Below are 26,023 nucleotides of genomic sequence, written 5' to 3' on the forward strand. Positions count from 1 at the left end.
TTATCATAACTCCCTATACGGTCTATGGTAAAAGGGTCTATGGTATGGCAATTGATAATCATGCTCTCCGTAGCCTATTAAGAATTTCGATGATCGGGAGCGCGAAATAATTTTTTTTAAATTTGGAAAGTAAGTGACTCGCTCTATTTATGTCCAATCACGCTTATGTAAATAGTACAGCATTGTGTCGAACTTGATCAGTGTTTTACATGATGCACAATTAATGAAAGTGCGATTGTGACCGTTAATATATTTAAACTAATTATTTGCAAATTAAATTTTATGGTAAGTAACAAGTACGTTATTTAGCATGAAAAAAAACTTTTATACTAATGGGAAATTTAGTGTTGTAATTTCAATAATTTAACATTATCTTACCAAAGTAAACGTTTTTTGTACCGTTGAAAGTGTTTTAATTTTCTAGATTCTTTGGCGATCCTTCAAATATTTCGACGGCGGCGATCGCTCTGGCGCCGTTACCTGACATTGCCAAAGTCCATTCACATTTTGCAGAGTTCTCAGTTAAATAGACAATCATTAAAAATACTGTTGGGAAAATAAGAAAAGGGATACTTATATGCTTACGTATGGATAATTAATAAAGCCATTAGAGTCCATTAGACGTTGTATTTTTTATAAGGTTACTTTATTCTTTAAATGGTTTCGGTACTTGCTCATTTGAAGAATTTCAGTACTCAATGCTACTTATATTTCTCTGAAATTTTGGCGCCCTTGAATAAGCTATTTTGGATTTGAAATTTGGTAGTAAAAATGATTTTATCCATATTAATCGAAAGAAGTACGAAAAAGTAGATTCATTTATACAATCCCAAATACATTTTCGTCCAGAGTTAGAGGTGATTTTGCTTTGGATATAGAACCAACCACTTAGTCAATGTCAGGTGAAACAATTATACATTTTCGGAGAGTGGCACTGAAAATTTAATTACAGACTGCGTTTCAAAAACGTCACGTCCAATATCAAAATAATTCACCTTGTGACCGTGTCACCCAAAGCTTAATTACTAACAGCAAATTGAATGTCTGTAATATTGATTAGACGCCAATTAAAAAATACTTTGACCTCTTCGCGAGGCATTTTTTTCATAAAAGGTATTGAAAGGCGGTAAAATGTAAACAAACAAATCAAAAAGTAGGAGTAATAACACCCCACAAACAAATAATCTTATGTGGGGATATCTAAATCAATGTATTATAGTGTGACATAATGAAACTAATAACTATAACTATTTAAGGTTCATGAATATTATTTAGTCAACAAGCTAAGTGATCTTTGGATAGTATAAATTACTATAATCAGTTTAGTTTTAAGCGTTTATTATCACTATCATTTGTATCACTACATATCTTTTACAAACGCAGTTACTCAAACAATCATTTTATATCATCGGATAAATATTTTCAATTCACATTGCGTAAATGAATCGCTCAAAATGGGTTTGTTCCATGTTAAATCTTTAAATCTTTAAACATCTTTTTAATTTATCTGTGAAATTTTTGCTCGCAAGTAGCTGAAATTATGTTTTGAAAATATCGGTCATAATTAGGTCATAAAGCGGCAAGAGCAAGTTTAAGAAAATATATTATTTCTTAATATTTTAATCACATATACCAAATAATACAAAATATATTGAAAATCATTGTACGTTATACAACTAAAGAAAAAATATTTATATAACATTAGACACTGCAAGTAAACTATCTATATTGGAAATGAGCACAACGCTATCAGTTCTAGCATAACTTGGAATAATTACGCGAACGTACATTTCAAGGTTACATCTTGGAAAAAATGGCTTTTTCTCGCTGCTTCCCGCCTCTTGCCTTAATGAGAAAGTAAGTGGAGAGAATATATTTTCATTGGCAGACCATCAACCATAACGAAAGAAACCAAACCCTTTAATTTATTTAAGGCTGGTTTTCACTTGGGCCAAAATATTAATTTAGTCCCACGAAGTTTCAAAGGTCGACCACCGCCGTCGTTGCATTTTGCCTTGGCAGAATCACGCGGTTAAAGCCCGAAAACAATTACCCCAAACCTTTTACCACTAATTTTTTGAGAAACCAGCCTCATCGTTTCATTAGATTGGTTCTGAAAATATATTACTCATTCCTAGTAGTAGATATGAGTTTCCGCTTCGAGTTTTTTCTGTGATAGAGTTTATTGATATTACGCAGCGGCTGATACGCGCGGTTGTAATTTAAAAAGGATATTGGTGTCAGGTTTACCAGTGATACCCCACTTCATGTGTATCTGATCCCTGTGTTGCACGGACACCACATTGAATTTTCTGAGGATGGAACTCAACATTATTAAGGCAGACTTCACAGCGAAAGAGTAACCTGAAATTTACAAATAATAAAGCGAAATATTCACAAATATAAATTAATTATTTAATTTTTTAAATTTTCATACTCAAAAGCTACCACTATAAATACACATAAACAAATAATTTAAAAGGTACATTTTAATTGCAAAAAATTTTGGGCAATAGCCGTCTGGTTTTAACTATACGTTTGTGCTTTTTATAACGTCATCTAACAGCGTAACCTAACAATGTAAGTTCCAATAAGTTGAAGCTAATTTATTTATTATTTGAAGTAATATTTAGCTAAATATTAAATACTTTGTGTTTCATTTCTATTTATTAATTGGGATATTATTGTAAACGTTGTTTTCGAAAGATTGTATAGGTACAGTGGAAATAAGGATCAAATTTCAAATACGTATATTGAATAATAATGACGGGAATCCCCGATAAAATATTTGCAAACCACTTTTATATTACGGGAAAAGACGTCGTTTGTCTGAGACAATTGAATTTCGCGAATCATTATGATAAGAACTCATAGTTGGGCGATAATTAGCTCCGCGCCGTATCACTAAAAACTACTTAGAGCCCGGAAAACCTGTGTGGTCACTTTGGATGAAAATGTTTAAAGTAGTAGTTTTCCTAAAGGTCGAGATCAATATTCTCAACGTCTTAATCCCCATGTTTATAGTAGTTATTTTTTGCTATAAGAATTTAGTATATTTTTGAGATAAACATTTTGAAGGTCGAGATCACCACTTACCAAAGAACACCCATTTGGGTACCCCTGAATTAACAAATACCCACAATCCCGCAGAGAGGGATGGAACACTGCCCATTGGCTTAATTGTTTCTTTAAAATACTTACCGATGCAATTTCTAATTCCACTTGAAAATGGAACGTAAGCGTATTGCGGAAGCTCTTTGATGTTCTCAGGAAAGAATCGTTCTGGTCGGAATTCCTCGGGATTGTCGAAGTACCTGGGATCTTGGTGCACTTCCTTGATGAAGCCGACCACTTCCGTTCCTTTCGGAATCACTCGTCCGGCTACAGAAATTAAATGACGGCACATTGAGATTAAAACCGAAATAATTCAGAAAATAAACTTAAAGCGGGACTAAATATTTAAGACCCTGTATTTAAAAAAATTGTAATGACCTATTTCAGCATCTTTATCCAGTTTTCTTCCAACCATTGGTACAGGGGGGCAAAGACGCAATGTTTCCTGCGATCGGAAAAATAATGACATTATAGATACAACTGAGCTGAATATTTTAGTAAACTACGTTTAAAATGCCGAAAATTTCATTTCACTCAACCACTCCACTTGGAATCAAGCTATATTGTTCATATTTAGTGATGAAACTACTCCTGTACGGATATGTGGATGGCATTACGTTATGCGCGAGGATGAGGAGAACCAAACTTTCTTCCACAAAATAGAGAGACCGTACCGGCTTTCACGTATTGTATGTGTGAGCTCCTAGTAAAATAGACTATAAACAATCTAATTTTGCACGCTTCTGAACGAAACTGCCAGGCTCACAAGATGACACGAGACTATATGCACGCTTCTTGACTTAAGTTAAATGGATCATGAAAAGAGCTGCCATAATACAATGTGGAGACATAACCTATGAGTTTATTTAATGTTCTAAGCTATTTCAACTTTTTACTTTTATGTGAACAAATATAACAAAAAAATATGGCAGCTATATTGAATATGAAAAAAAAAATATTTTAAAACCTAGCGCTAGGGACTATTTCATATAAGATAAAATAAATACCAAAAACTTCCCGGCCTCGGAAGATTATTTGAAGTTGGGGTACGATAAAAGGGGAACATTTCGTGACAACATGGCTACCACCCTCACCCCTTCGCGACTTCAATAGCCAATGAGTGTTTTATTTAGTCACTAAGCTAACTTCTACCATTTTCCATGTCTATGATGATTCATTCAATTAATAATTTGAATTTGAATTTAATGAGTAAAAAATTGTAGCTAAATTTATAGTTAATCGAGCATTTTGTCAAGGCTCTATATCCGAAATATAACAGTTGTTATAGTTAGATGGCACCGTGGGCTCCATGAAGCATTCTGACGTGAGTTACGTCTATACCATAGATATTTGTAAGCAATAAACGGTCCCCACGTATGATCAAATATCAACCGAGCCCATGATCAAATGTCAACCAAGCACATGCTCAAATATCAACCAATATGGTGTTTCTGCCCTAGCTAGCGCATTACCGATTAACTGTTTAAATATATTCTAGTCTTTAGGGACAATTCCATCACGAATTATTTTTTTAGGCATAGTCGTTTATATTTATAAATATACCCGCTTTATTGGTAAATAGGATACTTTCCGTTGAAATTTGTTAGCATTTATGATCAAAGTTGGTCGGTTATACATTCATAATTGCCGTGTTTAATGTTAAAATTTGGACATTAAAATTGATGAGCATGGAAGACATTTTACAGAACAAGTTGATAATTAAACTGCTCAGATTTTTTATATGTACATGGTATCCGTGAAGGTTAACATTATAAGGGAAAGTACGATCTGTTAAATAAAATCAATTGTACCTTAAACGCGTACGTCAGGTATTTCATTTGTGCCATATCTTGGGAAGTAATTTCCCTTTCAACCTCGTTTCCAAATATAGCGTCCAATTCCTCTTGCACCTTTTTTTGAACCTCCTTGTAGTATCCAATAAAATAGATGGCCCAGACTAAAGTCGTTGCTGATGTATCATACGACTTTTACGAGAAATTAACGTGCGTTAGTACGTTTAAAGTTAGAAATAATTATTTTGGGGCAAACCAGACTTACCGCTGCCACCAAAGTGGTCAATTCGTCAATTATTTCTACGTCCCTAAAACTCTTGTTCTTCAATTGTTCGTAAATGAACGAATCCATGATGGACATATCTTCAACTAATTCGACCTCGGAACCATCCTTCCTACTTAGTAAGTCCGTGATCACCGTTCGTCTTTCCTTCATTAGCTAAATAGCAAGAACAACAGAGGTCAGTAAGAACATTTCTAAGCGTCCATTTTAACGTAATGTTACAAAATCGATTTTGGAGTTTTCATATCGTTTAAAAATATCTGATTTTTCCCTTAAAAACTCATTTACATTTTTAGACAAATTAAATATAGCATCTGGAGGTTGACCTGAAAAAATTATATTAAACACATTGTTTCATAGTCGTATCGTAAAGGTTAACTTTCTTGACTTTGGTTAAATATAATAATTTAAATGAGTTTTAGTTAAATTGGTTAAAATAATTTAATTAAAAATTAACCACTTAATTTTTTCGCAAACTTTCGGGTTAGAGATCCCTTTTTTTAAGTCGTTTGAAATATGTAACGGATTCGTTCCGTTTTAAAAGGGGTCTCGAACCCGAAAGCTCGCGAAAAGGAAATTAATGGATTAAGTTTTTAATAAAATATTTTATTAAGTCTCATTTAATTTATAGTTCCATAGGATTAGCTCTTCGGTCTACACGACTTTTCACTAACGGCTTTGTCTTTAAGCCATTTATGCATTAAAAAAAGACAAAGGAAAATTAAAAAAGAGCCATCAAAATGGTTTGAAATTAACTATTTTTCGTCTCATATTAATTTTGTTTTATTTTCAAATGTGCTTTTCACTTGTTATTTAAAAAAGATAACAAAATATTACATTCAAAAGTGTCTTTACTTTAGTGTTATTTAACATTTAATTATCACGTCGAAGGTTGTAGCGTGGTAATGGCTACGGGTCAGCAGCAACGGCATTTCGCGCTTTAACTGCTTGGGGGGAATAAAAAACTTGTTGAGGTTAACGGTAATAGTTAGTGTAGGGAGCTGTTGGCACGCGTGGCATGCAGGGCTTGCCACCACCCTCCTACGCATTGTAACCCGGCCACCTGAATTAATGGCTTCAAAAGTCGCTTGACGACTTAGGCCTAAGGTGGTACCTTGGGTATTAGCCTAGCCGGGCTGACTTTTAATCCTTTCCATGGTACCGTTTGACGTAGGAAACATTTCGTGTTACGCGCTGAACTTTATTTTGGGCAGTGATCATTGTTCCTTTTAATTGGGTGACTTTCATCTGATTGTGACCAGACAGTTAATATCGTTATTGTTGTTTCATGAAGATTGCATCTCCAACCTTCAACAGTGATTGTTGAACCTGTCCCTTTTTATCGATATATAGCTAAGCTTTCATCTTTTTTATCTTGTACTTTTTTTAGACAGTTTCGCGATGTTGAACCGTGCATGTGTCAGGTAATTTGGAAAAGGACTGCTGGGCCAAAGAGTAATTCTGCCGACAAAATGTCTGTGGACAAAAAAAGGGTTGAACGATAGTGAAAAATGTCAATGTGAAGGTCGTTTTTAATATCGGTGCTACCCCACGTTGATCGTGAAACTTTCTACTATTCAATTGGCTTGGGTTTATCCTGGCGTTATTTTCCTAATCAGAAAACCTTGCTCTTTTACAAAGATTCAGAATTCAGGGTCATTGTGGGGTGGTCCGTTGTTAATCTTACGTAAAATCTGATATGGCAAAGGTCGTGAGGGTTTATAGCAGTGGGTAACGAGTAGTTGCGGAATATGTCGAGGGAACTCGTTGGATGAACAGGAATGTTAGTCAGTAATTAAGAGTAGATTGCTGTCATCGAGACATATACATATCGAAGCACATTGTGGCAGTTCAGAACCAACTAAAGGTGCAACAGGAGGTGAGATTGTTCTTGTGGCTTGACATGGCATACCATTTCGAATCATTTTCTCACTCTTCTTGTTTACATCGGGAAAGCAGATATTTTTTACGGACCCTCGACTTGCCTTTAACTATCCCTTTTTGCTCTTGGATCTTGAAGTACCAGATCAACGATGAATTTCGTTTTTTTGAGAAGAAATCCACCGTTCCCATTTAGTTGCTTTCTAAACTCGATTGAAGCTAAGAGGAAGTCTATCTTAATCCCAGGAGTCTTACGAGCAGTGATGCATCATGTGGTACATATTTATGTCACTAATACTCTTGATAATGTCTTGATTCTAGGCGTCGGCTTACTCTGTTCTCTTCTGTGCGTTCTTGTTTTTGCAATTTATTTTTACAAAGTTGAAAATATAATCAAATTATTCAGGCGTCAATCGACAAATCTTAAATGTATAAATAATCATAATGAAGTTCATTGCACAGTCTTAACTTAGGTTTTAAATTGTGATAATCATAAGATTTCTTTCTATCTGAAAATACTTATCTGATCCAAATTCTCTGCTATTTTTATTTTACAAAGATTGATTAGTAATAATGTGACAGTTATTTTATTATTAAATTCTTAACTTTTGAACTTACCACAAAACCGCGCCATATTTCATTAGAAAAATGTTTAGTGGTAAATTCCAAAAATTATAACGTCGTACATTAAGCGATGTGATTTTCTAATTGAGCGCGTACCATGCGAAAATGTTTGATCAGCCAAAGTGATCGATTGACACGCGTAATAGGCTAGAAAAATGCGCAAGCAAGCGAAGAACCGAATTTCCACACTATGGTAGGGCCTTGATACTACTTTTGCAAATGCTCATTTTTTTCGTTAATAATAAATAAATATTCCTTTAATTGGTTTAAAACCTGTCGTGATCTTCATCGTTTACGTTTCCAGTATTCTTGATATCGCAAATTACTTGTGCGATTTTATTTTGAAAAATTTCAAAAGTAGATCTTCAAAATACCGGTTTAAAATGTCGTAATTTATCAGCTCTAATCTTTATAATCTACTTAGAAAAAATATCTTCGAAAGTGAGGTGTATTTCTTTAGAAATTGCTTTGTTTGAACCGCGCGTGTCAACGCATAATCGGATTACTCAAGTCTTGTCCAACTAAGGGCGAAGTACAAGAACCAGTGGAGATATCCATAGTGTTGGTCCTGTAGATTTTTGCAATTTTACTTGGATCCCCGAGAGACTGTACCTCCTTTTCAAGCGCGTTTCTTGTGTGAAGCGGAATACGTGGATGAGTACAGTGGGACCCTTTGTCTAATCTTTCTTCCATCAGCTTATATCCGTTCTTGCGACAGCGCCCATTTCGGTGACGTTCTATATTGTTAGTCCGGTTTCAGCGATTATTACCAAAAGCATTCGTGTTCTTTTTCTTCTTACACGTTTTCCTTTAAGGCCCCAAAAATTGCAGGGTCGATATTTTGCTGGGCATTCCCCTTGATGATGGTTAGCATCACCACAGTTGGAGTAATTAAGTACGGGAAAAGATCACATGGCGTTTGTACTTTGTTCACAGTGGATTTCGAGACGGAATTGGATGCAACAGGAATAACAATTAGTATGTAGTGTCTGGAGGTTGTTTCCATCGAAGTGGCATGGGCATCCTCCAAACACGAAGATCGAGGAGACGAGTAGGGAGGATGATCATCAAGTTTTTATAAAATGTGCTTTAAATTCAGTATCTAAATAATTAAACTAGAAATCAGCGTAAACGTTATCAATAACCATATTTTGTCTTTTCTTCGTGGTACACTGCTTGGCGAAATTCGAATATGATTGAAATTCACCAAAGGTGTAAAATATTTGTTGAGGGCCGCTTGAGCCTTTATATAATTCACATCAGTTCAATTTTTAGAAAAATCCCGAGCAGAATGTGTACTGCAGCTAGGGCTTCTAACGATGATCTGAATAAGGCAATCTGATTACTATTTATCATATAAGATATATCGCCGATAAAAAACCTGAATTAACTGGCTACCTGTTCCTTTTTAATCTGACCTGCGGCAATCTAGTTTTGTTATCACGTTTCGGTAACCGACGAGGCCACAGATATAGAAAGCAGTTATTTTCTCTGATAAGCGCGTAGATATCTGTTTATATGATGTCTACTTTCCGACATCTAGTTGAATGTTTTTTATTCTTTTAAATTTTTGTATAGCAACAAAAAAAATGGCTTAGTTCCAAGAAGTCAATATAAAGATATACTAAAAAAGTATATCCGCCGTTATCGCGGGTTAAAGATACAATAGGTGTTTTCGTAAATCCGCCGCTTCACTTTTTACTGTTGGGAGTACTGCCAACCGAGGCATTTTTTAGTTGGCTGTAATAGCCGTTTTTGTTTTCGGTTTCGTCTAAAGTGTCGCCTGCTAAAGTTTATGTTTTTTTACCTAGACCATTTCGATCGTTTCGCCATATTTTTAGGTTAAATTGTTATTTAATAAACTAGAAAATTATTAGTTAAACATTTGAATCTTATTTTGAAGGGTTCAAGATAAGATAAATTGATTTTGTTGTATATCTAAAGGTATGTACCATATGCAAACTTTTGATAGTGCCATTATTTCCTACACGACCAAAAATATAAAATATATTAAAACCTACCTAGGAATATTTTCATTTATGGAGTCCATAACCCACCTAACACTTAGCCAACATATAAAATAAATACTAAAATACTAAATAGGACCACAATTGTTATTTTCTCAAAGGCCGCTGTTGTTTCACTATCACCCAGTGTACCTGAAGCAGACGCCAAATTCGAACAAAACAACGCGTAACTCGTTTCTATGACGTTTTTGTGACGTCGACCCCAACAGTAAAACAAGTTCGTCGGCAGGGAAAACAATTTGCTTATTCAGCTATTTAAAAAACAGATCAACCCCTGAAAGTCATATAGGCTTGTCAGACAAGCGCAAAAGCGTATCCGCGTACTGCCGTTAAAGTAAAAAATCTGTTATCCGCTAAAGGTATCGGATTAAAAATAATCCAGTTCATCTTTGAAAGCATCAGACACCAGATCAGCGTTAGAAGCCCTAACTGCAGCGTCGGTGAAAGCCCCCACGACAAGAATACAATGACTAGTAGCCATTTGCTAGATTGGAGACCAACTTTAAGTGGCTCCGTGCGTACCAAAAATGGGGGAAAGTCTGTACTCATTATAGTGAGGCTTAAGAGCGAAATAATAGAAATGCTGTTTGAGAAAAATGCCGCGTGAGAAACAATTTAAAAGTATTTTTCGTTGCCAGTACTATGTTCTAACTTGATTTTAAATAACTAAATACTTACAAACAACTATGAAACAAATTAAGACCCTGCCTAGAGAGATGATTCGTTGTCTGTATGCCAAAGTACCGCATATAAAGTTCCTGGAGCGTCTACTCGACTACCGCTACATTTTTATATATGCATATATCCAGTATTATGAACTTTGAGGCCAAAATGTTAAAGTTAACTACGCCATAATAATGACGGAGGAAGATGACCTTCAGCATGGCACTAAGCGGAAAGAGGATTTCAATTTCCTATACCTCTCGTGGGTGCGATTAGGCTGGCAGTAGAAAGAATGCTGCTAGATCTCAGTTTGGTCACGGTGAGCAATAGAAAATTAACGGAAACTTTATGATATACTTAGTTTGTTACCTTTAAAACCGACCATTATATACAGACTAACATAGAGCGACCTAGTGGACAACAAAAAACTGTATTTAGCTGACCCTTTGTGTTTTATAAAGAAACAGCGTCTGCTTATCAGACGAAAATCACGCAGCTAAGAAACTTCTCGCGTTGTCCGATATGTTAAATCGCAATGTAGCAAACGCTGCTGCCCAGAAATATGTACAAGGAATTTGGTTTAAGTCTTATGGTGTGTAATAAAAAGTCTTATAAAATAACTCACATTTTCAAAGAATTTCCGTAGTTCCCCTCCAATTTGGTGATATTGTTTTCCAGTAAATAGTTTGGTAACGAACACGTCTAAGCCGACCAAAGGATTTGCCATACTTGTAATATACAATTCCTCAAATCTGAAATGTTAATACTTTTACTTCACAAATACTAATGTATGCTAGATTCATTTAAAATTATATTAGATTAGATTATTTAGAGAATGAGTTTTCATTAAGATTGTAGACATTTTGCTGTTGACATATGCAGCGTTGTTGGAAGTGGGTGGAGCAGAAGGAGCCCCAGCAAGTCTGATTTTTATTAGATCACTGTGACGTCTATAATGCAACCATTAGCTGGACGAAAATGTTCGATAACGTGCCAGTGAAGGCTCTGTAAATGCAATGTATTATTTGTCACAGACAATTTATGGGTAACTCGGCCACGGTCTTTCCGTGAAACATACGGTGAAAGTATATAAAATGTGCCAATCTTGTTTGTCAGTCGCTCGTGAGTGAATAATTAGATAGAGGTTGATATGGCACATCGAAAACCACTTTAATTTACTTCTTCTTTTATGGTTGGTAAGCTCTTCGAAGAAAACATAGTGACCTTTTCAAAATCAATAGTGTTCGGTAGATCGTGCGTAGCAACAAGAATCCGTAGTTTAGCGAGTACAGTAGTGGAGGACATGGAAAACACCAGAAAGAATTTGAGTCCTTACGAATGGGAATGTTTGCTTCTGAAAGGGGCCAGCTAAACCTATATGCAACCGTGACTACATGTATAATTTTATTTACCGCCACTTAGTGGTAGAGTCTGGTAGTAGGGAAACAGAGAGCGTGCAGGTATTATGTTTGTTAATAAAAACCCTAGTTGTGATTACTTCTGAATTAGTCAGTTTATTAAGTATCAAAACTACATCACAACATTATGGCGACGGAGATAAACAGTTACTATCTCGACCTGTGAGTTTGTTACCGTTATAGCCTTTCTCTACCATCTTTTTTTCTACCCTTTTTGTCGCACCTCGTGTGGGAAAGACTTAACTTACCACCGCCGTTACTCCTATAATTTTTGCCGTATCAACCTCTATCTCTACCCCAGTACCCGCCGTTCATCATCGAGGGCACTACCGTTGAAACAGCATCTCGTCGGAAGACCTGGATCCAACGTTTTGAAAATCTTATGACAACAATGGGTGTCCTTTCCGATGCGAGGAAATAAGCCTTATTGTCGCACTATGCTGGCGAGGAGGTCGAAGACATTTTTCTTTCCCTGAATACCATCACACCTGCGCCAACCTATGACGAAGCAAATACTAAACTCACAGACCATTTTTCCCCGGTATGCACAGCTGATTACGAAACGGTGAAGGGGAAACTATCGATAGTTTTCATGACAGTCTTCGCCACCTCTCAGCTACCTGCAATTTTGCTGACGCCGAGAGATAAATAAAAATTCAGATCGTGCAGGGTTGTATATCCTCAACCTTAGCCGTCCAAATTTTACGCGAGCCAACCTTTGTCTTAGACGACGTATTAACATTAGCTCGCACCTTGGCATTATCAGACGCTCGGGTAAAAGGCATTGAAACCACCGCTCCCTTCCGTCACTATCCCCGTCTACCAAACCGGTATTTCAGATCGACTGCATCCAATCAGGCACCAATCATCGTAAAGACGCTCGAAGTAAAGCACCTCTAAAAACGCAAACTTGTGGTTTGTGTGGAAACTCATAGAGTCACAAGAATGGAAAACAGAGTTGTCCGACTTTCGGTAAAACCTCTGCAGTGCAGGTCCACGACCCCAGCGCCACCTCCCAGATGTTGCCCCCCCAATCCAACCTCACACCGGCGCCTCTAACCGACAATATACGCGTCCGAGGAATCTCACTCATCCTGTAAACACAGTTTCTTCAAGCTTCGTTCCATTATAATTGATCCAACGCCAACCGGTTGACTACCAAGAACTCGATTCCGATGATTCCAAATTTACCTGATCTGCCACTACCAGCGACGCGCCTCAATAACAAAAGTCAATTGGATTTCAGATAACGGCGCAACCATAAACGTTCGCTCTACTTTTGATACCTTAGTACCTATACCTACGTTGAGCCCATCGTAAGTTACTTTTTTTTCCTTTTGGGGAAGATCCCTTTTTACCAGTTCTTGGTAGCTTTACCAAAGAGGAACTACTCGACCCCTTTTGGGATGTCAATCCTGTTTTTACTTGGATCTTATCTACATCGTCATTTCCGTGGCTGACTCCACGAAAGCGATACTTAATCGATACCCTACCATTTTCGACGGGGTGGGAAGTTAAAATGTAAACAAGTGAAGCTCCACATAGATCCTTTCATCTATTCGACTGTTCGATGGGTTCCATTTCATATGATTGAGAAACTCGACCGTGAACTTGACAATTTGGTAGGATTTGAGATTATCGAAAAGGTCACCCGACCGACCCCTGGGTTTCACCTCTAGTCTTAATTCCAAAACCTTACGACCCTAAGGCTAGACGAGGATGTGTCGACATGCACGCTGCAAATACGACTATTCTCCCGAACAATACTGTCGACGATATCGTGGCGATTCTCAGCGCCTGCACTGTTTTCTCTAAGCTGGATCTCCGAAGCGGTTACCACCAGTTGGAATTGGAGGCTTCATCTCGGTACATTACTACTTTCTGTTGTCATGGTGGGCTATATTGGTACAAATGCCTCAATTTTTGGAATTTTCAAGACGCCATCCATACAGTAATTTAAGGTATTCCCCACGTCCTAAACTTAACTGACGATATTGTCCTTGGTGGCGTTAGTCAAACTACCCACGATGAAACTCTGAGCGCTACACTGCACGCTATAACGACTAACGGTTTAACTCTGAATCGCGACAAATGCGAATCCAGAAAAGATTAACTAAAGTTCTATGGAATGGTTAACAGCGCCAAAGTCTGCACATACACCCGGATAAGGTGAAGGCACACCAAGTAGCTTCCCCTCCTCGATCAGCCTAAGAGGTCCTGAGTTTCCTTGGTATGGTAACCTTCTGTTCCCTTTTTTTACCGCACTATTCCACCATCACAGAATCACTCCTCCGTCTGACCAAAACAACCGAAACATTTCAATTGAGTACCGCGCACACTTAAGTTTCCAACAAAATCAAAGAAGAACTTGCGTTCAATAGAAGCCTTGCTTTTTTCGACCCCAACCTTTGCTTTTCCATCTAAACCGATGACAGTCCGGTTGGACTTGCTGCAATTTTGGTTCTACTCGTCGTTGGGTAGTCGAGTATGCTAGTCGCGCTCTCACTCAGACAGAAACCCAGTATTCTCAGATCGAGAAAGAGGCGAAAAATTTCACATCTACATTTTCGGGAAACAGTTAACAATCGTCACCGACCGCAAGCCTCTCGAATTGGTTTTCAACAACACCAATCCGCACTCCTCCACTCACATCGAACGCTGGCGTTTGCGTCTTCAAAGGTACGACTATGTTACCCGTTATGAGAAAGGAATTCATAATCCAGCGGACATTATTTCAAGATCTCCGCTACCGAGACCGGATCCTTGTCCAGAATCTCTTCAGGCCGACACTTTGGCACTTTATGTACTCAAAGCTTTATCACTTTCGCAAGTACAAGAAGCAAGTCCACTTTGCAATAACTTATTAAACTTCTACCCTATCGTGATTGGCATATTCCGAAATGTGCCACCGACGCCAGTTCTCACACGGATCTTCAGGCTACGGATAAAATTAAGGCCGACCTTTCGGTGGTCTATGGTGTTTTAAAGAGAGGGTCTCTGTACGACGTATGGCTACTGACCTCGCCCACGAAGGACACCAGGGCATGGATCATATGGTTGACGACAGAGTAACTACTTGTTTCGCTTGCCAAGCTTCTAGTCAACCTCGCGACCCGGCTCCCATAATACCTTATCCTTTGTACGAATGGCCCAGGGAATGCATCTCTATCGATTTTGCAGGACCTCTTCCAAGCTCTGACTACTTACTACTCACCAATGATGACTACTTATGTTTCCCAGTTGTCGAGGTCGTTAAAACACCAGTTAGTCACGTGATCCTCCCGGTTTTAAATCACATCTTTCGCACCTTCGGCGTACCACGAACAGTCAAAAGTTACAAAGATCCTCCTTTTAACGGACAGGATTTCCAACATTTCGCGTTCTGGCTAGGTTTTCACCACAGCCGCGTGACTCCACTTTGGCCACAAGCCAATGGGCTTAAAATAACTCGGGAACTTTGACTGAGGTTATTTTAACTTAACTCTGGTTTGGAAGTTAAATAAAAAGTCGTTCTTATTTGAAAATATATAAAATAGTTTAATAGGTAATGGTTGATTTTATGGGAGCGCTTATTTTGTCGAACTTGGTTCTCTACGAAGTCTTACTACTAAAGTTTTTCTCCGAAAATCTCCTTCTTCAATTTCGAGCGTCTTCTCAGGCGCACCTGTATTTTTACCCTCCAGGCCTACTTCCCAATTTTTCCACTCTTATTGTTCGGGTCCGGTTAACGGGCTTTTCTGGGAATCGGGGCTCTGCTAGAAAGCTTATGCCTTCCTTCAACTCGTTTTTGGGGTTTTTACACTAACGCTTTGCTTCCGAACCAAATTCGACACGGTTACAACAAACAAAAAAAAACACTTGTTACAAAAATATATTTTTCCTTTTTTGGTTTCGACACATTGTGAAACACCTAAGTTCTAACAGGGCTAGTAGAACATACCGACTGACGTGAGACGGTTAATCAGTGCCTTCTGAACTATCGAGGCACACCCCATTCATCGACTCTCGTTGCTCCCGCCACCATCATGTTTGGTAGAGACATTTTGACAAAAATTCCCTCAAGTGCCCACTGCTCCCGACATTTCTTCGATTCTGGCTAATTTTCGCGTTTCGGACGCCGCGGCTATAGCGCCTATGACACGCTACGCCAAGGCTAAGGTGTCGCTCGGCTCACAAACCTTTTGATGGGGGATAGAGTAATTGTTAAAACCCGGAAGCAAAGGAAATTGGTACCCATGTTTGCGACGGATGCGCTAGTGGTAATCCAAGTTAAAGGGTCTATGATCACCCCGAAAATTTGGAAAGTAAAATAACACGAAACCAAAGCTTCTTCAAGCACTTCCGAGGTCAGTCAATTCAATACCCCCATGAAGTCGATCAGGGTGACGACCACAAACCACAGCAGCCTCAACAACAACAAAGAGTTCCGGTTATGTCACAAGAAGACATTCAACCCGGAAACATCCCAGAAGTCCCGAGGTACAACTATGGTCAAGATAGAAGACCTTGAAGATTTTTGATTGACGAGATTACTATTTAGTTGTAGTAATTTCGTTTTAAACGATTGAAGGTAATAAAGTTATAGAAAAAAAAGAAAAGAAATAAAAAGGGAAAAAAATCGAATACTGATTTGTAACCTTTAAACTTCTCATAAGTTACCTAACCCACCCATATCAAGGGAAGGATTGTAGTGTTTAGATTGTTAGTATTAATATACCTTACCAGTGTTTTTCACATTTATAAGCCAATTTTCAAGTGAGCTAAAGTAAGGAATAGTACTGACTTTTCAAATCTCCTTACAATTCCGTTGTCGTGAAGCATTTCGTTTTTTCCAATTTTTCCAATGACCCATTCTATAAAGAGAAATATTGAACAAAATACCACTGTTTATACTGGCGTTACTCGAAAAGTAATACAACTTTTAAACACCAAAAACAGCGAATTCGCGTTAAATTGGCTAATTTAAAATTGGGTTAGTACACTGGATAAATTATTTACTAAGGCTTATTCGGTTGACTTACCCATTGCAACATCAAAAGAGCCACGTACAATGTACTGATGCAGAGAAAAAGTAGTTCCATCTGAAATTCTAGATAAACTGGAGCACATAGCTAACGCTTGTTTATTTGTTAACATTAAGTATTTTTCCAATGATTTTATTCCCATGTTGGCATTGATGAATTTTCTATGGTGCTTCCACTGGTCGTTACCACTGAATAAACATTTCATTTTTTTTAAATAAATTTTTTTTTATCTTATTAGAAATAATATGCGTGTTTATGTTAAAATTGGTGACATGGCTAACTTGTAGATTTACTGAAAGATATTTTCAACATAGATTTTCAAAACAAATCTCCACTTATAACATTTAAATTACGTGAGAGATTGATAGGCATTAAATTTTATAAAAAGATCTTCCAAATTATTCGTAATTTAAAACTAGTTTCGCAGTTTGGTAGTTTGCTGTTTCGAAAGATTTTAGGGAGAAACGTTCTTCTCCTTAAATAATTTTTGAGTTACGGATAAGATTAAATGACCTAAAACGCTATTAAACTTGTATTTATTATGTAATTTTACTTTGCGAAGATTATATTAAAACAACATTTAGGAAATTAGTGAAATACACTACTTACTCTGCTGTTATAAGGCCATCACCTCCAAACACTTTCAATGCTTTCATGAACATTGACTTTGAACCGGCTTCTTTGTTTTTAAACAAATCCTTATAAATAAAAGTATATCGTTAACAGTCGTCTAATTTAAAGAAAAAAGGCAGGTTCTTAAAGCACCCCACTCCGAAAACGCCATAAATGCTCATCGCTCGGCTTGGAAGTGAAACGCGTTTATAATACTATAAAATTTAGTCAAAATATTTTTACATAAATTTAAAAATATAAATACCACTTATGATACAATAGATAGTTTTTTAAATAAAAACTATGTATTGTACAATAAAAGGTATTTATTTATTTTTATTTGGATTTGTAAAAGAAAGTTTTTGTAAAAACAGTTAGGGTTAAAATTTAAAAGTTTTACAGAGAGAAAATAGTTAGTTATTCGACTTTACCTTTCCCACAGGTAAACAATTTTACACATCTATGTATGGCGATTGTATGTTCAACCCGAAGGAGACATTTGGAAATAGGAATTGAAGTAGTCAGATTGGTCTAACTGAGCAAAGAACTCGCGTAAATTGGTTCCTCTTACAAATTGAAACAAAGGGCCTTGATTTCTACAGCCATATATATACGATTTTATAGACAGAAAAACACCATTTTGACAGTAAAATATATGAAATTTTTTTTTAGTATTGATAAAATGTGATATTTTGATAATTATTAAAAACATTACCTAAATTTTTTAAGATTATAATTTGATAAAAATATATTGAATAAAATAAAAGTATTCATTAAAGGGAGTATGCTCGTCCATATTAATGGTGGATCAATGAATATCGCATTTCTGCCAACATGTTTAACAGAAGCTAGCGATGATTGGCAAGATTATTATCTTAAAAATAAGCAGATGCTATTTCGATTTAGTTCCTACCGTCTTGAAGACCCATGAATAAAAAATAATAATAGCTGAAATGCACAGTATGAAAAGAGTGAATAAGATCGAATCATTAAGAATAATTCTTCCACACTGTCTACTATGACTATTATTCAATTTCCTAATCATCCACATTTTCTTACTTGAATAGTCTCAGCTGATGTCAGGAATACACAGTTTGCAGTGAAGATTCTTGAATAAAACATTCCGTCTTTTCGAAAAATTTTAGATGCTCCAGTAAAACTCTCGAGAACCTCTGAAAAAAAGTTATTTCATTAATATTTTGATATTTTGTTTTAACATGCCACATTATAAATCTAAAATATGAGAGATCCAAATTCGACTTTGAATGAAAATTGCAATGTTTGATTGGGATTTGATGAAAATTATTGGTTCGAAACAGAATTGTATTTAATCTAGATGTGTCTTGATTTAAAATTTCGACATTGAATCAACCCTTACCACAATCGATGCTGATTTTTTAAATCTAAAAAAGACAAGTTTTAAACTGCCACAGTTCCATATTTATCCTTATTTCAACCTTAATTCTTGCTTAATTTCGACCTTAATGAAGGTTTATTGTATAATGTAGATATGAACAAGATTTAAACACTCGCCATCATAATACACTCATAAGTCTTTTTTCTAAATTGTCTCAATCCCATCTCATCCTTATAACAGATCTAAAGCACGTAACAGCCTGATTTAAGACTCAAACTTACAGATTAAGGAAGTTAGTGATTCATCAACCAAAAAAAAGTCTCAAATAATTTGTAATTAATTGCTAGAATAATCAGCTTGAGTTTAAAACTTATTTAAAGTTGCATTAGAGATCCTTTTTAAGCCTACATTTAAGTAGAATATATTTATTCTTGTCTTAATCTAAAATGATAATAGGAGATTGGTTTTAGTCTACCTTGAAGTAGAATAAATCAGAGTTATATTAGTCTCAATCTAATCGGAAAATAGTAGATTTGATTTAGTCTCCATTTAATTTGAATTATTACTATAGTGTCAGTCGAAAAGTATAATACGAGATTTATTTTACACTAAAATTGGTTTTGACCAACAATATAAAATTTCAGTGACAGATTCCCGCAGTACACCTTTTGGGCCCTTTAGGGTTTATTAGTACTGTGCTGGAATTATGGGTATTATAGAAGATCGGCTAATATCACTAAAACTAATAAAACCAGCATGCCTTATTATGAGTTGTAAATTGCAATTAAAAGTAAAATTATTATCAGCTATTGCCGATATTCATAACTCATCTATTACGCACTGGCTTTCTTTGAGTTTCTGCGTTTGGTTTAATGTGCCAGGGATTGTTTCACTGAGAGATTCCGATATACAACTTCCCCGATGAATTTCAAAGGCCATATAATAATGACCATAAAGATCTAATTTGTGTGCTACAAAATCTTGCTTCATCATTTTACAATGAGACTAGATATAAAAAGTTGGATCCCTGATACAACTATTGGGTCGAGCGAGTATATATATCATCAAGAATATATTTAATTATAGTAAGAGAGAATGACTAGGTTCAATCAATCTAATCGGCACGATATCTCATTGGTTAACAGTATGTGAGGTGGCGAAAGCCCTCTCGCCTCGCAGCAAGAGGAGCCGGGTTCGAGCCCAGCTTGTGGCATTGGGTGAAAACTCGGAACCACTCCTTCTGAGTTTGTAAGTTCTCTCTATAGGGGTTTTCCCCTGACCTCTTTGGTTTCCCCTTTCCATAAAATTTTGTAGAGGTTAACGGTTATAGTAAGTGTAGGGAGTTGTTGGCTCGCGTGGCATGAAGCGCTTTCCACCACCCTCCTACGTGGCCACCTGAATTAATGGCCTAAGGTGGTGCCAAGGGTATTAGCCTAGCTGATTATTATTATTATTATTATTATTATTACTCGAGATCTTCGGTTTCTCGTTTCCATAAAAACTTACTGATGTAAACGGAAATGAAGAGCCTACTACCACCCTTCTACGGTTTCTAACCCTGCTACTGGTAATTGGCTTGACAAGTCGCTAGTTGACTTCGGCCAATGTTGGTGCCTTGGGTATTAGACTCGCTAATTAACATTATTATTATCTAATACTGACATCTTCCAACGGGATGATGCGATAGAAACAAACACCTACATGTATAACGTTTTCATCGCCCCCTTCCACAGTGTCCACTGCCTTAAAAACCTTTCCAAGGCCGGGTCAAGATACAGAGAGCGAGAGGCATGTAAGGGTCAGTGCCGGGGAGAACTAGATAATTGTTTTTCTGAATTGTTTAAGAGGGTTTTTGTAATTTGCAATCGATCGAATTTTATATGTTTTCTAGGAGTTTTTCAAGAAGGATGTTTCAGAATTACACCGAAGTTTCATCTAGTTTTGGTTATGGCGATTTTGCTTGTAAATCTCGCTCGCTTGGCCAGAATCCGATATTTAGTCATAACAAAAGTGACATAATTACCAAAAGTGTGACAATCACTGTACTTTCGTATGCTAAAGGTTTAATGAATGCTCGACTCGAGATCGACCACATAAAAGACTATTTATTGTCGCCTTTCTGGATCTTTTTTTAGTCCATGGTATTATATCTTAGGTAGATGGCGATAGCATCTCCACAGAACAACGAAAAATCAAAAAATACACTAATTTTGACCAGTGCTACTTAGTTCCTCCGTTCCTCACTACGAGGCGTTATTTGTTGGCGTACTTTCCCTTCTCCCCTCCCAACTTGTATTTCGCTCGTAACATTCATTAAGAAATAGGTCCGATTGTCACACTTTTGGTAATTATGTCAATTTTGGTCATAATAAATGTAGACTTAATCAAATTTTGGACTTCAATTTTTTAATTTTTTTACTTGAAACTCAATGACGTCTTATTACTATCTTAAATTAATATTTTTTACACTTAATCTAATCCTAATTATAGCTGAAAATATCAGCCATATTTAAGAGCGTCAAATTTGCTCCTAAAAAGCTGTATTGCCAATATTAGTTTTAAACTATTTTGAAGCTAAAATTATATTATTTCACACTGCGTTTTTTAATTTCATCTAGGTTAAATTTTATTATCAAATTCAAATCGTTTTTGGATCGTAATTTTAAAGATATATTTTGATCTTGATTTAAACGAAATATAGCTGCCATAGTTAAGAGAGAATTAAGGCTTATGGGTCATTCCATACGATTTCGACCAGTCATGTCACCATGGGTCAATCGATTTTTTTTATATTTTAAACACCGATAGATTTGTCTAAAAAACCGTGATATCCAAGGTTTTAGCTTAAAATATTAAGAAGTTTTTGAATAAACACAGTTTAACCGAAACCCCACATTTTTTGGTATATCGTACCTTGATTTCAGTACCCCTTCGCTTTAAGTTTAATAACTTTTTAGAAATATGTTTTATTTTAACAAAATAACACAATCTGACAGAGTTTGGCAAGGCCAATTCAATGGTGGAGTTTATATAGTCCTAACTGGAATTGATACCAGGTTATTGGATGACAAAGTGTACATTTTTATTTTTGGGGGGTCTCATTCGAGGGGTTAAAGGGTCATGTGGGCGAGTGAAAACACAAAATATAAAAACACTAATAGATAGCTCTAACAAAGAGCTTTAAAATAAGCTCTTAAAAAAAAGGGGTAATTTCCTTGTTTTTATTTGATAAATCAAAAACTATTTTCTTGAAATTCAACACTTCTGAAATTTTATATTTTGGATATCATACAAAAAATGGTTGAAATCTTTTAGAAATTATTGCTACGTATTTAACGATGTGTAATAAATAATGCTCGAATATTTTCTGAATTATAATCTTTAAGAATAAAGGATCAAGCTCTGGAAGCAGTCGCTGTAAGCGTTGATATCAGTCGCAAAACCAAGTTAAGAGCTACATGGCATTTGTGGTCCCGTTTAGGCCATGACAGACTGCTAACTTATGTATATATTTTCAACCCTTAATTTTGAGTAGTAAATTGATATAATATTAAATTGAAAATAATTACGTGTTAAATAGAGGCATTGAACTTTTTAGTTTCGCCTGTAATGTTTGTTAAATCTATAAAATAACTGGAAGAAACCTTATACCCTTCAGTATTAAAGTTTTGTAATCCACCATTCTTCGAAAATACATTAAGAGACACATGATACAATAAATGCTTCCGAATTTTATTTTTACCTTTTGTAATACCAAGCCCCCAAAAGTATCAACACTTGAAAAAGATTCATGTTATATCATCTATAATGTGTGCTAGGTTCAATTTAACCTTCATAGGGGGCATCCTCGGCTGTGACCAGTTCACCTTTTACTGAATCCTAGGCAGAATTCACAATTTAAAGAAAAAATAATAATTTATATGTATAGTCAGGAGTGGTTCTTTGAAAGATAATAACCCAAAAAATATTACTTGTATACAATCACAAAACTAAATATGTGTTGACATAATACTCAACTGCTCATGTTTCTCACTTCGTAAAACTCATTTTTATATCTGCTTATGGAAGAGATGATTTTATATAATGATTTTTGAGGCACCAGTTTAAAATCATTAACAATAAGGTCAACGTTAAAATAATTAGTAATAGACGAAATTTAATGAAATTAACATTACGCTATTTCTTAAGTACTAACAATTTTTAGAACTAAGGATGTTTTTAAATGATTGTGTACCTTCCTATAATTTGCACAACATAATAAGTTAAGGACAAGCAGTTAGGCTTACATTAAAAAGATTATTACAATTAAATTAATTAAAATAATTTAAAAAAATTCAGTCACGTAAAATAAACATTTATAAGAGGAATTGGTATTTATTGCATAAATTAACAAAGGCTGGTTGTGAGTAGATAAAAAAATCTAGTTTGAAGAAATATATAGTTCAGGTTGTTATTCCTCTTATAAATGATTATTTTCCGTGACTGGCACATGCACCGTTTACATACAAAAATGCAAATCCATAATGAATTATTTTTGATAATTAATTTAATTGTAATAAACTTTTTAATGTAAGCCTAACTGCTTGTTCTTATCTATTATGTTGTGCAAATTATAGGAAGGGACACAATCATTTAAAAACATCCTTATTTTAAAAAATTGTTAGTACTTAAGAAATAGCGTAATGTTAATATCATTAAATTTCGTCTATTAATTATTATTTTAACGTTGACCTTATTGTTAATGATATTAAACTGGTGCCTCAAAAATCATTATATAAAATCATCCCTTCCATAAGCAGATATAAAAATGTGAGTTTTACGAAGTGAGAAACATGAGCAGTTGAGTATTATTTCAACACATATTTAGTCTTGTGATTGTATACAAGTAATATTTTTTGGGTTATTATCTTTCAAAGAACCACTCCTGACTATACATGCTATATACTAGGTGAGGTGGCAGAGTGGTTAGCACTTTCGCCTCGCAGCAAGAGAAGCCGGGTTCGATCCCAGCTTGTGGCACTGGTTGAAAACTCGGAACCACTCCTTCTGCGTTGAGTTTGCAAGTTCTCTCCCCACTGGTTTAAGGGGTTTTCCCCCAAGCTCTTCGGTTTCCCCTTCCATAAAAACTTGTTGAGGTTAACGGTAATAGTTAGTATAGGGAACTGTTGGCTCGATCACGTGCAGGGCTTGCCACCACCCTCCTACGCATTGTGACCCGGCCACCTGAATTAAAGGCTTCAAAAGTCGCTTGATGACTTGGGCCGAAGGTGGTGCCTTGGGTATTAGTCTAGCTGATTATTATTATTCTTATTATTTTTTCTTTAAATTGTGAATTCTGCCTAGGATCCAGTAAAAGGTGAACTGGTCACAGCCGAGGATGCCCCCTATGAAGGTTAAATTGAACCTAGTACACATTATAGATGATATAACATGAATCTTTTGCAAGTGTTGATACTTTTGGGCTTGGTATTACAAAAGGTAAAAATAAAATTCGGAAGCATTTATTGAACCATGTGTCTCTTAATGTATTTTCCAAGAATGGTGGATTACAAAACTTCAATACTGAAGGGTATAAGGTTTCTTCCAGTTATTTTATAGATTTAACAAACATTACAGGCGAAACTAAAAAGTTCAATGCCTCTATTTACACGTAATTATTTTCAATTTAATATTATATCAATTTAATCGTATAAGTTCGGAAACATGTAAATTTTAACTGTTTTTAATAAAATTAAAAATACCATGAAGTATCAGTCATGCTTTAACCAACTATAAAATTATATCAATTTACTACTCAAAATTAAAAAAAAAAAAGGGTTGAAAATATATACATAAGTTAGCAGTCTGTCATGGCCTAAACGGGACCACAAATGCCATGTAGCTCTTAACTTGGTTTTGCGACTGATATCAACGCTTACAGCGACTGCTTCCAGAGCTAGGTCCTTTATTCTTAAAGATTATAATTCAGAAAATATTCGAGCATTATTTATCACACATCGTTAAATACGTAGCAATAATTTCTAAAAGATTTAAACCATTTTTTGTATGATATCAAAAATATAAAATTTCAAAAGTGTTGAATTTCAAGAAAATAGTTTTTGATTTATCAAATAAAAACAAGGAAATTACCCCTTTTTTTTAAGAGCTTATTTTAAAGCTCTTTGTTAGAGCTATCTATTAGTGTTTTTATATTTTGTGTTTTCACTCGCCCACATGACCCTTTAACCCCTCGAATGAGACCCCCCAAAAGTAAAAATGTACACTTTGTCATCCAATAACCTGGTATCAATTCCAGTTAGGACTATATAAACTCCACCATTGAATTGGCCTTGCCAAACTGTCAGATTTTGTTATTTTGTTAAAATAAAACATATTTCTAAAAAGTTATTAAACTTAAAGCGAAGGGGTACTGAAATCAAGGTACGATATACCAAAAAATGTGGGGTTTCGGTTAAACTGTGGTTATTCAAAAACTTCTTAATATTTTAAGCTAAAACCTTGGATATCACGGTTTTTTAGACAAATCTATCGGTGTTTAAAATTTAAAAAAAATCGATTGACCCATGGTGACATGACTGGTCGAAATCGTATGGAATGACCCTTATCCAAGTGTCAAATTTAGTAAAAATATGATCAATTTAAGCCAAATAAAACTAATTCAACTTTAGCTTGAAATTTTCTTTTCAGACTAATTCCGATCGAAAATACAATCTGATTACAACCAAAAAATTGTATTGACATAAATAAATAAAGAAAATTTGAATTTGAATATAATACCAAGAATGTATACTCAGGGAAAATGAATATGTCGAGACTATCGGCGGACACGTTGACTCCCTAACCCCGTCACGCTAAGGGGGGGGGGGAGAAAGGAGGCGGGCTTATTTTTTGCGTCCTCGCAGCAGCGTTAATCGCGTCGAAAAACGTATTATTTGATTTTATTAAAGCGAAGGCGCATACCGGGGGCCCCAACGGGTGGAATTGGAGAAACGCTAAAAACAATCTCGACATATTCATTCTCCCTGAGTATAAATAAATACATTCTTGCTTATACGAAATATATTATTAAATAAAGTTATATATTATACGAAATATATTATTAAATAAAGTTATATATTATACGAAATATATTATTAAATAAAGTTATAAATTATACGAAATATATTATTAAATAAAGTTATATATTATTGAATAAAGTAATATGTTATATATTATACGAAATATATT

At 35.5% G+C, this 26,023-nt stretch overlaps 1 protein-coding gene across 1 annotated transcript; it reads right to left on the bottom strand.

Annotated features, from left to right (window-relative positions):
* Window positions 1–412: 412 nt before the first annotated feature.
* Window positions 413–17,533, bottom strand: LOC149940584 (cytochrome P450 4V2-like). Its single transcript, XM_090179330.1, has 10 exons — window positions 17,437–17,533; window positions 16,825–17,015; window positions 16,587–16,656; window positions 11,011–11,137; window positions 5,173–5,346; window positions 4,926–5,099; window positions 3,493–3,559; window positions 3,202–3,381; window positions 2,251–2,364; window positions 413–546 (listed from the first exon to the last, which is right to left on the bottom strand). The coding sequence occupies exons 1-10, from the start codon at window positions 17,487–17,489 to the stop codon at window positions 413–415; spliced, it is 1,284 nt and encodes a 427-aa protein (XP_090035456.1). The 5' UTR covers window positions 17,490–17,533.
* Between the last annotated feature and the right edge of the window lie 8,490 nt (window positions 17,534–26,023).

Source organism: Leiobunum rupestre, chromosome 6 (assembly GCF_980474605.1).
Source record: "Leiobunum rupestre chromosome 6, qqLeiRupe1.1.hap1, whole genome shotgun sequence".
Lineage (NCBI taxonomy): Eukaryota > Metazoa > Arthropoda > Arachnida > Opiliones > Sclerosomatidae > Leiobunum > Leiobunum rupestre.